Raw genomic sequence first — 19,041 nt, 5'->3', positions numbered from 1 at the left:
TGAAAATCAGTTGCCCTCGAATCACCTTTGCTTACACTCTTACAGATGTTCTTACATTCTTATTTATTTCTCAGAGATAAATAGAAATATGTAAAGCACAAATGTTCACGTTTGCATGCTGAAACAGGCATGCAGTGATGTGAGTGTTTTTTTTTTCATACCTGAGCTTGAGTGTTGGGTCGCTGGTTACTGTCTTTATCACCGAAAGTCTTTCTGCAATTATCCAACCACTGCAAGGAGAAGAAGAGATCAGTTACCTTGTTAACCAAGTGCAGGTGTAAATTTTTGATGTTATTGGTAAATGTGAGCAAAGACAGATGACGTTTCTGTGAGTGCGAAACAGAAATGGAGAGAGAGAGACAACTAGTGTGTATGGGAGTGTGTGTGTGAGGTAAATTTAATAAGAGTGAACTACTTAGCAAATTAAAGAGGGTCTGTTTAAGCGCAGAGGGGGTCGGGACATAATGCTAGAGGCTGTGCCTGTGTCTCATCCAATTACTGTCCCCTAGTCATCCACTATCCCATCTGGCCCCTCTGCTCCCCTTCCTGCAGCCTGTCCGCCCAGCTAAATGATTTAGGGGCTCCGTGAGGCTATTCTTAGTGACCGTGCATGAAGAGATGGGAGCTGACGGAAGCTAGCGCTGGCTAAATCAACTCACGTCCTGATATGATTTAGTAGCCAACAATAATTGCAAAGAGACGTCAAGGAGCATTTTATGATCCTGCACTGTCAGCTTATTCTCCTCTGCTGTCTCTCCTCCATTGCATAACCCTTTAAAGATGGGTTGAAAGATGAAGCTTTGACAAACAAACTGCACAGAAAATGCCCAGGTTATTTATATACTTTCCATATCTACCAGAATTGGGTATAGCTGAAAATCAGTCCACTTCTATCTTAATGCAAACAAAGATGTTCGGTTGCACTTTATTCTACAGTACGTGTACTTACAGTGTACTTACCTTAAAAAAGTAGTGGTTAATGTAAGGTATATACATGGGTTAAGCTTAGGTTTAGGGGTAGGTTAAGGTAGGTACCTAGTTATTACCCAGTTATTGTAATAACTATAACAAGTACATAGTATGTACATGGGGAACAGGACTGTAAAATAAAGAGCTATCAGATTAATTCATTAATTTACTGAATTTAAAGAAGAATTTCAGTGAGTAATTTAAAATTCATTTGGTTTCTCACACAAAGCCATCATATGGCTTCAAAATACTCGAAATAAAGAGCACAGCTTATAAGGACTACATTTATTGTTCTTTTTAGAAAAAAAGTAATCATAAATCACCATCAGTGATTACCATGTATTCCATGGAAGGCAAATAAATGATATGGGTATGTAAGGATATGCAAGTCAGTAGTTAATGTGAGTTCCCTTTCAATATCGGTCTCTCAATGCTGCGTAATCGATGGCGCTATGGGAAAACGCCTCTCTTCTGAAGCCTGATTGCCATAACAACATTGTAATGTCCAATGGTGTTCAAGCACGAATTAGGTATATAACGCAGTGCTGGGCGCCATTTCCTCAGAATCTTTCTCCTTCATACAAAACTGCGACATCTATCGTTAGTTTCGCTGTCGAGTCATCGCCAAAAAGAGGATTTTAGGACTACAAAGATCCTTGTTTCGGTGACCAAGAATGTATTTAAAGCCTTGTTCAGTCTGCACAGGGCCCATTGAGTTTCTCGAAGGATTTGAGATCTATGTCTTTTGCCTGGCCCGCACCCACGCAGAAGCCGCTGTCAATGTATGCCATGAGCATCGTGCCTCCTACTCTGCCAATTTCGATTATCTTTCATTCTCAAACGAGAAACAAATGTACGGCGAGATTTAGTTTTGTGTATCGGGAATTGATTGGATGGTTGAATCACTGTTGTTTGCTAATCGCTGTGATCTCATGAGGGGTTGCTGAAGGGGAGGGATTATCTTCCCGCCCTTACACTGATGCACACACAATCAGAGAAGAGATGTAAGGGGAAATTTATGTTTTTAATTAAAGATTACGTGAATTAATTTTTTTATTTTTTTTTTAAAACAATTATATATATATATATATATATATATATATGTGCACGGATAAATCATTCATGCATTCATTCATGCAATATTCAATAAAAATAAGATTGAGATTTTTGATTTCATGGTGACTTTTAAAAAGCATTACACATGGTTTGTAGTTAAGGTGTCTGATATTTTTTAAGTTAGTGAGTCACCTGTTCGGCTGCTTCTCTCTTGCTGTTGTAAGTGTCCAGATGCTCTTGTAACTCCAACACACTGAACTTTAGTGACTCCAAAAGCCCACAGGAGACCAGCTAAAATACACACACACAGTTCACAAAATATAGCAATTATGTCACACTATCACACCTATAGATAAATTATTTGACATATGCTTTGTAAACAGGCAAATGTAACTAACCCTAAATGCAATGCCAATAAACTGTGATCTTCCACTGTCTTCAGGTATTTTAAGTATTATAAGCATTGTAAGTATTCAGGTGTGAGGTGCAGAGGAAGTGCATGCTCTAAATGCATGAACTCACAGTTTCAGCATCCAGCAGGACTGTAGGGCACTGGGAGCAGGACGTCATGACCTCTAGAGAGCTAAGGAACTGGTTTCCCATTCGTTGGAGCCCCTCCCCAAGGAAGCGTACTGAGGCATGGGTAATAGAGTCAAATTTCCTCTGCATGTGCTAAAGAGACAGGAGAAAATCAACATTTCTTATTATTACCAACAGTTGCTGCTCCTTAATATTTTTGTGGAAAATGTGATACATTTATTTCAGGATTTTTTGATGAACAGAAAGTTCAGCATTTATATGAAATAGAAATCTTTTGTAACATTATAAATGTCTTTACAGTCAGCTTTGATTAAATTCATCCTTGCAGAATAACAATATTAATTTATTTTACATGAAATCTTACAGAGATTTACAAGATCTTTGAACGGTAATGTATTTGCAGAAAACGGTTATTAATATTCATGCAATGTGCAAGTACAAACTCATAAACACTCTTAATTTTACCTGGAAGAGTCGTGAGAACACATGGAAGGTATACACAGCACAAGACCCATCCGAGTCCGACAACATCTGGTTGACATGGCAACGCCAGGCGTCCTCCTCGTCGTCATAGGCTACGGGTTGGAATGCTGCCAAAATAGCCGAGAGAAAGGGCGACGGAGGTGGCGAGGCCTGGAGTTCGGGAAAGCCGTCTGCATCACCCTCATCTTGACTGTAAACAAAGATGGAAACAACAAGACTCATGTAGAGACGTGAGCACCAACACAAAGAGTCACATCATTCAGGAAGGAAAAACGTAAACAGAGACATGCTGTTCTTTCTCTTAAGCTCTCCCTCCTCTCTCTCTCTCTCTCTCTCTCTCTCACTGCAGATGTCCTGTGCTGCAGTGTTGTTACAGTCTAAATCTACTGCAGATGCACAAAATCAAAATAAGCACACACAGATAAACACACACTTACAGGACTGAAGGGCCGAAGAGCTTGATGAAGCATACAGAGTAGAAGAATTTGAGACCAGTGTTGCTGAAAGATGTGGAGGACACGGCCTTCATCTTCATCCTCACTAACAGCTTTTATCCTTCCCTTCAATGTCTTCCTGCTCTGACGCTCTTTTTATCGCAGTTGCCTCTCTGAGCTCTTTACCTCACGTGTTAGCCTAAATTCTCCCGCTGAGTTTGTGACGTTCTCTGTTTTTCCCTCTCGATCCCTCCCCCACCCGCTGCTGCACCGCACCAGAGCAGTTCCCACACGCGCGGAGTGGCGAATGCAGCCTCTCTTTCTGCTAAATGGATCTCAGCAGCAGAAAGTTGCCAGGAAGAGTAAGGAAAGGCCCTCATCGTGCCGTGTATGCGCAAAAATCTAATTAGAGCCCTCTGTTGGATCACTACCTATAATTTTTATTAATAAATCATGTAAGAGTCAGACACATCAGGGCTTAGAGGATGATATATTGCACTGCAGAGGAAGTGTGTGTGAGTGTTTGTGTATAAGAATGAATAAAGAGAGTTGTGGAGGCACTTTCTGATGTGCTTGGGTACAGATGGCTGACCTTCAAGAGCAATAATGTTGCCAAGTATGAGATCACCATTCACAGCGTTAATAAAACTCATCCTTATTATTCACAGCACAACAGAAGCAACACTTAAATGGTATTAAATTGTACAGTGCTGAGCAAAAATAGACTCTGTTTACACCTGGTATTAAGATCTCAGATGATCCGATCAAAAGTGGACAGCAATAAACAGTGGTAAACAGGGTTTAAAACGTTTTGTGATCTGATCACTCAGATTCACTCAAAAACATGTTGCATTTGCAGTGTAAGCACTAATCCATCCTGATGCATCCCAGAAAATAATGTGTTATGTTAAAGTGATGTCTGTTTATGCTAAAATTAAAACTTGGGAGTATATTTGGAAGCAATAGCATGCTGATAATTTCTGTATGCTCAATAAATGCAGCCATGATGATCAGATTTCAAAAACATTAAAAAGAAATCGTAACCAAAACTTTTGAACAGCAGTGTACATAATTCAATTGCTAAAAAATGTGCTTGTCATTTCTGCCATTTTAATTCTACCACACTCTATAGCACTGTGAGTGGCCTAATTAAGACAGCATCCTCCTGACCAAAGCAGTTACAAATTATAGGGAATAATTGCAGTTTGGTCAGCCTTTAACTATATGAGTGTATATTTCATAATTTATTTAATGTTTTCATAATTTAGAATTTCATATGCTGCACATCATGTGAGAAAAGCTAGTTGTGTTGCATGCAAGTGACTATTTGAAGAATCCTATGAAGAAGCCTATGAAGAGCATTTCAGATCAGTTACTTTGAGGTTTCATTTTGGTTAGGATACTGCCGTTGAAGGTAGCTGTCTATGTAGGTGGTGGTAGGGTTTTGGAACATTTAGTCATGATTGACTTTCAACCCCATGAATGATTACCACAGAAATCAAACCAACCTGGACATGCCAAAAAAATCTGCCTCCTCTTCTTCGCATCTATCATCTAGCTCTTTCAAAGCCAATGTCACATCCTCGTCACATACTGAATCGGGGGCCGAGTCCAGAGCCAGGGGCAGAACCGTCTCCTCCTCACACATGGAGTCCAAGGCGGAGTCTATGATGGGGTGCGGCAGCACCGGCTCCTCATCGAAAAGGGATCCAGGCGGGCTGTCAATGACCGGTGGAGGAGGGGGGGCTGGATCCAGGTCGTCGGTAGGGTCCTGGGAGTCAGGTAAGTCACATATTTCAGAGCGGTCTGATGGTAAAGGAGGGGCACTGCCAAACCCCGTATCCTCACTGACACTGCTACTTAATTCATCCGCTGCAGTTACACTGGCATCCTGCAAATGTGAACATGGACAGTAAAGGGCAATCAGGAAATGCGGCAAAAGGGGCACCGTTTTTTTGGAGGGCAATAAATAGTTTTTTTTTGTTTTTTGTAAGTGCTTTATACTCTAATAATACAAAAATCTGTATTATTAGTGCATATTATTGAAGCTACTTTGCTGTGAATCTGTGTGCATTAAGCACTTAGCAGACCTACTGCCATATTACAACACTCCAGAGCTGTGGCGGTAGAAAGTGTATTTATTTTTACTGTGCTGTAAAAACATTCAGGCCAGGTGGGCAGCATGAACATTCTAGTTTAGTTTTTTCTATTTTTTTTTTAATTTATAGAGCACATTTAAAAACGGTCACTGGCCGACCAAAGTGCTGTACACATAGAAAATACAGCTAATCCAGCGACTTCAAAAGCTTGGTTACCCCTTGATTTTAGCCGGGTTCTAGGTATCTGAAGGAGAAGTTTCGTTTCAGTTCTAAGCCCTCTAGTGGGAGAATATAAATGGAGTAAATCAGACCGATAAGAAGATGCTAAATCATTTAAAGATTTATACACCAGTAATAAAATTTTATATTCAAATTTATCGGTAACCAATGAAGGGATCTCAAAAGATCAAATTTCCTCTTTCCCTTCAGGAATCTCGCCGCAGCATTTTGAACAACCTGTAAGCGTGCTGTTTGGGACTTTGATACACCAAAATAAAGGGAGTTGCAATTGTCCAAGCGCGAGGTAATAAGAGCATGGATCGCAATCTCCATCAAGCACTTGGGAACATTAAACTTAGAGTGAATGTCACCAAGGGACCCTTAAGCAACGGCACTCACAAAATGGCCTTGCTATACGCTCTCGGTACTCCTATTAGGAGAGGGGAAAAAAAAATCAATAACGGTACAGGCTAATCTTTCACCATTGACTTATGATGTAAATGTGACCTGCAGAGGAATAAACCTGTGACATCAGAGGATCTATATTAAATGGACCACTGTGTCTCCATTCATAAATCACATGAAGCACTGAGCTAAATAGCAGCAAACTATAAAATCTATCAAACTCATGGGAAAACATCTTTACCCATAATATGTCTGACGAACAGGACTCCACAGATACTTACATCAGTGAATGACTAATTCTGTCTTCTACTTCATGAGAACGCAAAAATACTTGAGACACTTGTCCTCTATAGGGAGACGGGTATACAAGATACTACACAATGCAATTAAATGCATATTTACTTTACATAAAATGTACTAAATTAATAAATACTTTGAGAATAAATCAATATGCATGTGCCTTTTTTGCCTATTGCTCTAAGAAAGACAAAAGCTATAATACTATTTTCATATACTGTTTAGTTTCTTTGTTTAACATTGTCTAAATATTTATTTCTATCTAATAATGTATTAGGACTGTTAAACAAAGACAATAAACTAATGAATATGGGAAAGGGGAGTTCCTGTGCTCTCGGCACTGTCAAAATAAAAGTCCTACTTCTGACACTTATCTGCCAAACTTATATGCCAATAATTTAAAAATAATTATTGGAGATACATCTTCGTTCACAACTTAAAACTGATTGCTGCAGGTTCAAACTCTTCATTTATCACACAATAAATGCAACGGGTGACAAACTCACATGAGCTCAATTTCACATAAAACTACAAACATCTTTGAGATGCATGATGGACAATTTGTCATTATGATAAATTCCAGCAAACAACATGAATGATGGTAAACCATCTCTGGGAACAAACTGTTCCATCTCAAGACTCATGTTTTATTCAAACCTACTTTAAGGAGACAACTAAGAAGAAGAAAAAAAAAAACATCTAATTGAGCGAACTTGAGTTACTCTTTTTCCTTCTCCTCCTCCTTTCTATTTATGAGTCTAATGCATTAACAGAAGAAGGGAGGGTGGCGTGGAGCCAAAGTAGAGGCGGTATTAGAGAAAGCTTTTAGGCATTCTTGGCTGTGGTGGCCACGCAGATGAGTAAGACTATCGATGGTTTTATCTGGACTCATTACGCTAAGAGCTGGAGAATGACAGGAGAGATGCCCTTGAGCTGATATTGAGGTATGACTGGACTGGACTGGACTGGACTCAACTGGTCTTAGCTGGACTAAGTATTGATAAAAAGTTGTTCATTCATTAACATCAAAATAAGGGGTATTATGCTATAAGTTGTATAAATGTGTCATTTAAACATCAACCAAATGACCTGGAATAAAAAAATAATGCAGATATCAGCAGTTAGTTAAGTTACAGTGTTAGTAACATGGCTGGCTAAAGCCTGTTAGTGGTCTTTAATGTTCTCTCAGTCGGGCTGTGCATCCTTTTTTACTTAATTACAATACTGGATGGCTGCTCTTTACCCAAAAACTAACATTCATCACTTAGTCACCCTTATGCCTTTCCAAAAGGTATAACAATGAAACACAAAATGTACTTTGAAGAATATTCACGCTGCTCTTTCCACACAATGAAAGCATTTAGTGACCAGGGGTTGACAAGTTTCACAAAGAACACAAAAGAGCTCCATAAAAGTTGTCCAAACCATTCGTGCGATATATTCAAAGTCTTCTGAAGTCATACGATAGCTTTGTGTGTGAGGAACAGATTGATGTTGTCATTATTCACGGTAAGTCTTCCTCTCTGCTGTAACTCTCAAATATCATTCCAGTGTTGTTGTTAGTGTCGTTTTTGGTAGTTAAAATAAAACTAAAATAAAATAGATTTAAAATATAGAACAAAAAAATAAAAATAAAAACTTACATGAGAAATTATTAATGAGAGATGTTGCAGCTAACCATTGAACTAAGTTGAAGTACTAAAATTACTAAACCAAAACTGAAATAAAAATGAAAGCTATATAGAAATATATAAAAATTTAATACATAAAAAAAAAAATGACAAAAGTACATAAATAATACACTTGTACATATTCAAACGATGTCAGTGACACCAAATGTCATTGGTTAAGTTTAAACTGTTATTGTATTGCTTCAGAAGACTTGAAATATAATATATGAATATATAGTAATCATTTTTTTTGGTAGTTTTGGAGCTTGACAGCATGCGGTTACTATTCTTTCATTGTATGGAGAAAAAAAAAAGAACATGCTTCAAAAAAAAAAAAAGAATTTGTGTCCCACTGATCAACAACATGAGGGTGAGTAAATGATGACAATTGTCTGGCTGAATTATTACTTTAACAGTGATTTAAAAAGGACAATATCAACATACATGAGTTTCTGCTCATTTTCTACACTGTGCGCTTAACCTCATCCCTAACTGTATTTACAGGCAATCCCCACACTTCTGGAAGCTCTTGCAGATGCTATCTGGAGTACAATTGATGGTTGGCAAATAGATAAGCATGTTTAAACGGATCATTTGATATCTATGACTATAATCAGTCCATGTAAAACAGTCAGGGATTATGCAAAACAAATGGCCAAAATGAAGAAAATGCACCTACAACTCATGTTTGTGGATACTGCCTTTTAAACCCCCGTAGAATTGTGGTATAGTTTTCCATAATACTTACGATGAGGCTTCAGGTCCTTGGATAGCAGCGAGAGGTCATCATCAGAGCCTAAAGCGTGTTAACGTCTGTGTTTTTCAACCTTTCTGGGACCAAATTTGATGTAGTTCTAGCACAGCAGGCCTGAGGTGTATTTTTGTCCCTGATGATAATCTCTTCCCCAATTACACATCAAGCAAGCAAGCAGACCCCACCCTCATAGCAGTCAATCATTATCTAATGTGAATGATGGCAAGTGTCCCATAAAGCAACCCAGTGTGAGGAAAAGAGAATGTGCCAGCATTTTGGCAAAGGAAACAGACAGTGCCCAGTGTTCAAAACCCAACAGTTTCTGGACACACTCTAGCAGCAAAAGATTCACATTGACACCATTGGACGATAGGGGGAATTTGATAGACAAGAAAACAGCAGCAGTTAACTCCACAAGAGAGCAAAAAGCGAATGGCTAAATAGCATCCGTGCACCACAATTTATTGAGATTCCTGATTGATCCCACCTCAGGCAGCTGGCTGCTATTGCTGTCAGAGTGGGCGGTCTCATGGGTGGGGCTGTCTGGGCGGGGTAGCGGTAGGGTGGGTGTGGCCTCTTCAGTCAGGACACTACTGGAGGACTCTTGCGACTGCTGGAGCGAGTCCAAGTGATTGGATATGGCATCATCCGTCGCAGAATCACTATTAAGCTGCGTAAAAAAAGGAACATTTATCAATATTTAGTTAAAGTGTAGTGTAACATAGCATTTGCTGTAGAAGTCTCTGCACTAAGTGTTATGTTGCATGGTGTACGTAATGGATTAATGAAAAGTAGTTCCTGAGTTCTGCACTTTTTAATATTTCATATCATGACATCATGCGGCATGCCAGACAAAATTATGTGAACCTGGCAAGACCAATTGACCATATGCACGGTTACTTCCTGATTTCCGGTGAACTGTTAGCTGTCATTCTGTACTGGCTGTACATCGATATAAAACTATCAATGGTTGACTTTTTTATTTCGTATTTATATTTAAATGCGGTTTTCACACTTAACTAATTTGCCAATAATCCAGTTTTATTGATTGTATTAAAGATGAAGTTAATGGGAACGTTAAGAAACACGATGTCTCTAATTGGACACACACACAGAACATTTTTCCAGCCCTTCAAATGTTATTATTAAGATTATTAAGCATTATTTGTTCATCCTTCTGAGATTGTCCCCATTTGTAAAACCAAAAGTTTCAAGATGTAGGAAATACAATATTTGATAGATACAACATTGAAAATACCGACACACCAACCGGTGATATTTCATTTGAATTTTTCAAGCTGGCTTATATCATTGCGGAAGTTCTTAAGAACGTTCCATGCATATGGTCAATTGCATTCAAGTCTTATTCAAACAGTGTAGGAGGAAAAGGACAAAAACAGGAAAAGGAAGATGACTTTCACTCAGCAGCGTTTAAAGGATCAGTTTTCTTTAGCTCTGTTTAGAAGCTCATGCCCCATAGCAAGCGAAAGGGTGCAATAATAATAAATTATTAGAGGTTTGAAATATAAAATATTATTAAGCTTGGATCTAAACATTCATGCAGAAAAACTATATGAAGCAGTTTAAGTAATGAGAGGGCCCACAAGGATGCAGATTATTTAAAAAAAATTGTGCATTTTCAGCTGATTTTTGTGGAAATTTAAACATGTTAAAATGTGTTAAATTAAAGGCCGGAATACACTACAAGTCTTATACCCAGATTTTTGCACCGATTTACAGACCAGAAAGTCATCAAGACATCACAGAAAATCACATTATGATGAATACGGACTCTGACTTTTTTAGCTTGAATACATGAATACATCCAGTCCGAGGATTTCAAACATGTTGATATTTTAAGCAGATTTAAGAACACACATTGTTTTCATTTGTCATGTGTCTCCTAGCAACAAGGCACATGTTTCTGTGATTTTGTGTCAGATTAAAAAATGTGTGCAGTTCATTCCAGATTTAATTAGAGACTTAAATATCTTCTTGTCTTTAGCTGAAAGTATAATCAAATAATTGATAAACACGCAAGACGACATGCAACCGTATTAAAGACAGATGTCTAAATTTTGTGTAAATCTGGAAAAAAAATCTGTGTGGGCATTAAAATGAGATCATGCTATCTAAACAATTATGCCAAAGTTAGTATAGGAATGCAAGACAACGAAACCCATGTATTAAAAGCTTCTCTGACTGGCTAATAGATCACTAAAAAAGACAGAAAAAAGGGTTCCCATCACCTTTCTTAACCCCATCAAATAAAAAGAGGGATTCAAAACAGAAGTAAGGGCTGTGAAATGCTTAAAAATCAATAGCTGGCTTGGCTGGGCGGCAGGGAGAAGTGCAGAGGGCACTTATCTAAATACACCGGAAGAGCGGGCTATGCAGAAAGCAAGCGTCTAACCCCGCCTAGGTAGGCCGCGGCAGCGTCTAAGCCCAATTTGGCGCACAGACACACCATGCCGGTGCCCCCTGTGTGGAGGGGGCCCAGAGGAGAATGGACTTACGAGGTTGGAGCGGGTGAGAATCTGGCTAGCGCTCAGTACCTCCTCCTCAGATGACTCATCGGTGTCCTCCGGCTGGATAAGACTGGGCGTGCTGCCGGAATACTGGCAGTCCTGCAGAGACGGAGTGTCACCTTTGTCAATGCTATCCAGAGAGCGACGCCGCACACCCCAGTTGAAATTGTCCATACTCTCCCCCTGCAGGTGGAAAAGAAGAAAGCCAATAAGAGGAACGCAGATCAACTTTAAACTGCACACTATGTGAATTATACAGAAGGAAAAGGTTAAGAAATTAAATTAATACAAAAGACGACAATATGCACAACGCAACCACATAGCACAGTCAGGGAACACTGAAAACTCAACAATGACCATTTAAAAGATGCTTCATTTTCTACTTTAAATGAAAATTGTTTAATTTGCACCATCCATGTACTTGCGCCAACCATTAGCTACAATTATAAAAACAAATCCACTTGATTGGCTAGCAGGAAATGGCATTTGATTTTGTGCAATTTCTGAATGGGTGCAAATTTTCTAATGAATAACGACACCAAACAATTATAGATTAAAACACAAACTTTTCCCTGAACACTGCTTAAAACTTACCTGAAGTTCCTGGACGCAAAAGAGGAAAAAAGATAATAAGAGTGTTAGGGAGAGTTAAGACACTGAGATAATGTGGAGGTGCACAAACGGACACAGGTGATGTCAAAGAAATACACACACTGACTCTTTCTTTGTTTACTTTTGTTAAAGGTGAATCATGTATCAGTTCTGAGATGTTTGTAATAAAACACTTTGAGGATTGATTGCTAACGATAAAAATATGAGGCAACATGCCCAGAGCATTTGGGCTCACCTCTCCATCCTCCAACTCAACATCCAGGAAGTCAAAGTCCTTGAAGACACCAAACTGCTGTTCACTTCCACAATCTTCTGCTTGCACCTCCTCCTCCCGTGTCACTTCTTCTACAGTGGGGATCAGACTAGTCTGCTGGTCACCTGCATCCAAATCCTCATTTGAAGAGAACACCACCTACAGAAAAGAGGTGTAATTAGCCATTGCTAAAATTATGCAGCCTAATAACATTCTGATTATGAGAAGAAAAACGTACAGATGGGTTTTTAGGTAGGCCGGACTCTGGTCCACATAGAGACAGGACATTCATCAGTTTCTCCCGAGTTCTCCTCTAAAAGCAGATAAAAACATTACCATTAAAATTAAAATTAGAATTTAAATAAAAAATATAATTCAAAGCTCTAGTTGACAGGTTTTCATAATAGTTGACAATACCTGTGAGAGCTGTGGTCTCTTCCAGCTGACTGGCACCAGCCCATTTGAATTGGAGCCAGAGGAAGTAGAGGAGGTGCTTCTTGTCACGGCAATTACCTGTGGTTTTCCGTTACGCCCCGCTGCACTTCGCTGGTCTCCATACTTATGACCTATGATAGGTGTCTGTGGGTCAAAGGTTAAAAAAATACTGTCAAAAAAGATACTATGATGAACTACAATAGACATTCACACAAAATAAAAGACCAAGCACCTCTGAGATGTCAAAATGAAAGTCCAATGTTTTCCCTGGCAGCTCTTTAGATGAGTTGTTGAATATGCGAGTGAAAGCGATCTCCGGGGAGCCGGTCGACTCCGTGCTGTAGGAGCGCTGCACCTCATCAGGGACCACCAGACTCGCTGAGCGGGACACCACCAACTTCAGAATGTTCTGGGCCTCCTTCCAGTATGGACTCTGTGGCAACGCACAGACACAACAAACAACAAAACTCTTGAGCCATTTTTTTTACAATATCCATTTAACCTCGAGGGACTCACAAGATGAAAAGCTTCAATAAAAACCACAGAGTAGGAAAGCAATGATGCAGCTTAAAGTTACTCAAAAGCGCCTCCAAAAGCAAACAGCCTCCGGGCCATTCATACAGACAAATACACACTACAGCAAAGTCCACTCTCCAGTACCGTGAAATGGGACAGGCATACTAAAATAAACCTCTGGAGGTACTGATGTTCTAATTGTTAACAACAGAAAGAGTAAGTTGTACACACACCTGTACATATTTGCCAATAATCTTCATGATTTCCAGGTTGAACTGTTTGACAGGAGCAGCAGACAGGTCAATGTGACTCAGTAGACTGTAGATGATCTGTAGTAAAGACTGCTGCATGCTGTTTAGTCCTTTCTCCAATAACTAAAACAAAAGAGGTAAAAGGTCAAGAGATTATATACATATACTCGAGCATAAAGTTACATGACAGCGCTGTTCGGCTTTGAAAAATGTGTCTTGAGAGTCTCGTTAAGTGAGCAAATACTGTTGATAAAAACATAAATAATAATAATAATAATAATAATAATATATAACACATAATATAAGCATACATTTATATATACTGCCGTGTAAAAGTTTGGGGTCAGCAATATTTTTTTTGGGAAGAAATTAATTATATTCAGCAAGGGTGCATTAAATTGATTTTAAAAAAAATACAGTAAAGACTTTTTTTTTTTCACAAAAGATTTCTGTCAAATAAACACAGTTTTTTGAAACTTTCTATTCATCAAAGAATCCTGAAAAAATGCACCACAGTTTCAACAAATTTTACATTAAGCAGCACAACTGTTTTTTAACATTGGTGGCGTTTTTAACAGGGAGGCAGATTTATAGCTGTTTGAAAAAGAGAATTAGATACTTAAAACTGTAAACACTTCAACAATATCCCAACTTAGTTCCAACTGTATGACTCAATCAAACTCATCTCACCTCAGCTAGGTATGTGACCAGGTTGAAGGTGATTTCAGAGAAGGAGTCATGCAAGTAGCGGCACACCACGTTGATCCAGTTGGTGCTGTCTCGCGAGTAGCTGTGCGTTGAGTACAGGCTCATCATGTGAGCCAGGTTGGCCAGTGTGGCTGACTTTTCCTCAGCGCACACTTTGGCGATCCGATCAGCAGTCTCTTTACAGAACCCTGTGGGGTTGTCAAAGTGCTGGACCAGGTGCGGCAGAAGGCACAGGATATTCAGAGGAAAACCTAACAGGGAATAAGTTAAGACAATAAATACATGGATACACACTCTCATTCATTTTTAAGACCCAGGTATTCATAACAAAATCTCAGATTTTAAAATGTTCCAAAACCATGGGCGCACCTCCTAGCTGTGAGGGGTCTATGAGTGTGTGTCGGGACACAGTGATGAGTTTACTGAGGAGGTGAATTGTGAGCTCTTGCGTTGCAGCTGAAGTGAAACCCTTCAGAAAGAGCGTCAGCAGGCCGGGGAAGTTGTACCACTTCAGTTTGGCCTGCACTCTCTCCAGCTTCTCCCTGCTGTCCACCTTCTCCAGGGGCATCTGGGCCAGCAGTCGGTTCAGCAGCCTGAGTGCCAGCAAGTACTCAAACTCATAATCGGACTCTAGCAGCGATGTAGCAATCCAGAAGACCGTCGCCATCAGATTGGTGGGGTCCATCGGTGGCACCACCTCACCAGATCCTACTCCATTTCCACCTCCTCCATCGCCACGGCCACCACCCTCTCGTAATGATGATAAGCTCCGAGTGCGGGCAAGGTTGCCGTGGCTGCCGCCCAAGCGGTCGGCTACATCAAGGGTATTGCTGCGGCGACGGTCTCCAAGGCGCTCACCCATCAGACTGGCACGGAGGGAGTTGCTGCGAGTGTGGCTGTAATGGACATGCAAGAAACTTCCACTGCCGAGGTTCAGCTGACCGGTACTTTTCCTGTTACTGGCAAACTTGGTACCCAGCAGAGGATCATGGGAGGCCCTAGAGGAGATGGAGACAGCATTTTTAGTAATGTGCTGTATATAATGGAAATAATATTTTACCGTAGCAGAGCATGTCTTACTGTGAGAGTGCAGTAAGCAGGTCATAGCTCTTCATCGTTTCAGCCAGAGTGTCTATACCAGCCTCTAGCGTCAACAGCAACTCAATAACAAAACCCTGCGGGAGACAGATGAAACGTTTAATTATGACTGTTCAGGGATCAACACTTAAAGGCCCACTGAAGTGCCTTGAAACATACTGCATTATTCAATGTGTTGATGTAATTTCCACTGAAACAGGAAGATAGGGCGGGACATATCAAACAGCTCCTCCCCTTTTTCAAAATAGCCAATAGCATTTCATTTATATCACAGCGTGGCCAGAGCCGTTGAGCTTGGTAAAGCCGCAGTTTCCTCTTCATCTCTAACCGTATCTCCTCCATATCGCTTTAAAATATAGCAATACGTTTTCAATAAGCTTTCTGGTCTGCGCCAACTCTATATAGTGCCAATCAAAATCATTGATCCATATTGGCGGAAATGAGAGACTAAGTTTTGAATGCTTATATCTTCTAAATGCCAATGTTGTCATTGTTTTGGAGCACACTAGCTTATAGATAACAGTAAGGCTAACATATTCATACTAAAAGTCAAAAACCTTCAATTTTGATTTCATGGGGACTTTAAGGCGGGCTGGGAACAGTGTGAAAGTGTTTTAGGTCAGTTGACATGAATGCTACATGTATGATCGGGCCAACATAAACACTGATTTAAAAATCTAATTGGCTAACATAGATGAGGTTTTGTTGAAATTAAATTTTAAATCTAAAATTGAAAATTTGTTGAACAATGAATCTTGGAAAGTTTCAAGGATATAATATAAATATTATTTATTTTGTTTACTCTTTTCTGACAAGAAAAGTCAGCAAAAGATTTTTATAACAAAACAAAAATATCCGATTTTTTTTTTAAATTCTCTTTATTTAAAATATATACAAATTTATTTAAATATACATAAATATAAAGAAAAAGTTTAATAGAAAATAAAAAAAACTTTCTGACACTAAAATCGCTACTTAGGCCTCATTTACACTGCAGGTCTTGATGCCCAATTCTGATTTGTTGCCAATATAAAAAAAATTTGACCATTTGTTTACACATTCTTTCAACCTTGACCCATATCCGATTCATGCGTTTGCACTTGCCATACTATCTGAAACATGCTTAAAGGGTTAAATTCTCTTGCACAGATGGACGACCGTGAAATATGCCTGATGCTAGCTCTGCGATATATGCAAAGTTCGCCAAACATCACCATGATTTTGAGGCGGAGGAGGACGAAAAGTGCCATCATTGCAGCCTGCGCATTTGCTTCAGTTATTGTATATGAGAGATCTCAGGACTGATGGGACCATATTGGGGAATGAGCAAGCCAACCTTTGATATGTCGTGTCAACGTTTGTCCACATTCCTCTCCTACGATGACACCTGACACCATCCGTCCCTTTGCAGATGCGCTTCGGGGTTGCCCTCGTCATTAAACCGCGGAGACGTAGCCTAATGCCTCAGAAAATCCGCTCTGCCTGTTTACATGACAGTCGCATTGGCACATATCGGATTTATTTCCACATATGAATGAGGCCTGAAACTGATCTCGAAACATCCGAATGCATGCGTTTTTTTCCTGTTTACATAGTCATAGAACACATACGAACTTTGTCACATATGAGCAAAAAAATTAAATAAAATTCGGAATTGGGTCACATTTCACTGACAGTGTAAACGAGGCCTTGTTGTAGTAGTAGGGCCAATGAAAATCTGAAGTACTGGCCCTGATCAGGTCAGCAGACAAAAAAAATAAATCCTTATTATTGAGCCCTGCTGTTGCTTTCTCATCGGTACTTCCGAAACAGTGGGACACTTCTATATACCTGAGCCTCTTCCCCTGGATCTCCCACAGTCTCTACCAGACGAGACAGCACATCTGACAACGTGGAAGCTGTGAGTGGCTGTTTTAGCGCTCTGAAGATCTGGAAGGAGCGACCGGCATAGTGCCGTGATGAGCAGGACAGAGCGGTCTGCAAAGCAACTTCACTCAGCTCCTGCTCCAACTGATAACCTAATCAAACATACATCACAAAAATCAATCATAGACTAAACATTTCGATTCACTACAAGTAAAAAATTATGTATTCCTCCATTATGGAAGTTGGTCCACTACATAATGCAGTGAAATTAGCATATGCCATGTCTTACCGGACGGTGTCTGTTTGAAGACGTTGACAACATGACGAAGGAATACACTAAGCTGATCAGCACTCTTGATGTTGGGGTTTTTAGGAGAGACGTCTTCATGGTTCCACAGTGGACCACGCTTCCTATGGGCCAACCAATCAGAAGAACAGATTTAGAAGAAGTGACACAGCAGAAAATATATAACAGAGAACAAAGGCAAAGCAGGCTCACACAACTCCCAGTAAACAAACAAACTGTATGTATAAAAACACCCTGAATCAAACGTTCACACAGAAATGAGACTGAGCACACACACACACACACGCATGCAAGGCAACAATACCCTCTCCTGTTAGACATGGCTGCAGGCAGAGGGAAAAATACAATAACTTAACACAAAATAAATACTCATTTAATATGTATCCAGGGAAACTTGCCAGGAACAACATTAATGTTTGGTAACAAGACTGAAGAAACGCATTGTTATTTTATCCACCCTTTCCATCTTAATATGCAGAGACAACTATGAGGAAAGTCATTTTACAAAAAAAACGTGCCCTATCATGGACCCCAGTTGGACTTGCAGTTCTCCTTTAACTTCAACAGGGTCAACAGTTCTGAAAAGGGATGTGTAATATGGTAGGGGTGGGGAAAAAAATCGATTCTTAGATGAATCGCGATTCGGGACGTGGACGATTCTGAATCGATTCACAAATGTCAAAAATCGATTTTCTAAAAAAAAATGAAAAAAAGAAATCTAACAACGTAACATTGAAGGAACGCAAAAGGCGGAACTCTGAAGCGGACGTGCAGTGCGCGGACAGTCTGTGGCGTGCACATAACAGAGACGCGCACATAACAGACGCATGATGGCTGAGCGCCAAATCCGAACGGCACCAGAGAATGTCTTCGTTAAAAGCTAACGTATGGAACATTGGCAATTTCATTGTGATCTATTTAGTATTTTTTTGTATGAGAGCTAATTTCTGTATTGTTTAGTTTTCACATCAATATGCTGTGTAAACCGATCTGATCTGTATGCAATATGTGCAATGCCAGTCACAAAAAGTTACATTTTGACTGTAAGTTACTCTCTGCAGATGTTCATTCACTTTCTTTGCTATTTTTGATTGTGGTATACAGCAAACATTTCAAGTCATAACTCTTTATTATTTAGTTGTGTATAAGTCAAGAGCGACTTTGTATGTTACTAATTATTCAGAATATGCATAAGTCCACAAGCATTATACGTTATGATAGCTTCTGGTACATAATTATATATTTTTGAACGAAAACTGTTTGTGAATTTGCTACAGCAAAATGTTTTTGTTTTTTTTTGTCTGAAGGATTATATTGCTCATTGGAAATAACAAGAGGATGTTGGTTAGAAGTCTATTATTAAATGCTAGAGATTCAGAATATGCTGAAGTTTGTATTAATTTACTACAAGTATGCTGCTAGTACAGGCACACATTTATTTTCCTGTTGGTTCTCAGCAATGTTGGGACATATGCTGGCAAATGTAACCTTACAGTTGACTTGCCAAATCACTTCCATTTGTTTTATTAATACAATTAATA

At 39.5% G+C, this 19,041-nt stretch overlaps 1 protein-coding gene across 7 annotated transcripts in view; it reads right to left on the bottom strand.

The window, feature by feature from the left end:
* fryl (furry homolog, like) overlaps positions 1-19,041 on the bottom strand; it is a 111,023-nt gene that overhangs the window by 7,462 nt on the left and 84,520 nt on the right. For 5 of the 7 annotated variants that reach the window (XM_084432845.1, XM_084432840.1, XM_084432841.1 and 2 more), the window contains 17 exons: positions 17,483-17,604; positions 17,158-17,345; positions 15,310-15,404; positions 14,599-15,227; positions 14,212-14,480; positions 13,504-13,644; positions 12,987-13,187; positions 12,737-12,898; positions 12,558-12,632; positions 12,302-12,478; positions 11,443-11,637; positions 9,414-9,596; positions 4,991-5,373; positions 3,031-3,238; positions 2,548-2,697; positions 2,218-2,316; positions 162-230 (listed from right to left, as the gene is read on the bottom strand). In XM_084432845.1, the coding sequence (XP_084288971.1) occupies positions 162-230; positions 2,218-2,316; positions 2,548-2,697; positions 3,031-3,238; positions 4,991-5,373; positions 9,414-9,596; positions 11,443-11,637; positions 12,302-12,478; positions 12,558-12,632; positions 12,737-12,898; positions 12,987-13,187; positions 13,504-13,644; positions 14,212-14,480; positions 14,599-15,227; positions 15,310-15,404; positions 17,158-17,345; positions 17,483-17,604 (3,346 nt within the window). The remainder of the gene's footprint in view (positions 1-161; positions 231-2,217; positions 2,317-2,547; positions 2,698-3,030; positions 3,239-4,990; positions 5,374-9,413; positions 9,597-11,442; positions 11,638-12,301; positions 12,479-12,557; positions 12,633-12,736; positions 12,899-12,986; positions 13,188-13,503; positions 13,645-14,211; positions 14,481-14,598; positions 15,228-15,309; positions 15,405-17,157; positions 17,346-17,482; positions 17,605-19,041) is intronic. The other 2 variants (XM_084432842.1, XM_084432844.1) reach the window with 1 other exon arrangement.

Source organism: Rutilus rutilus, assembly GCF_951802725.1.
Source record: "Rutilus rutilus genome assembly, chromosome: 15".
Lineage (NCBI taxonomy): Eukaryota > Metazoa > Chordata > Actinopteri > Cypriniformes > Leuciscidae > Rutilus > Rutilus rutilus.
The sequence above is the reverse complement of the archived record's forward strand: the minus strand, read 5'-3'. Positions and strand labels throughout refer to the sequence as shown.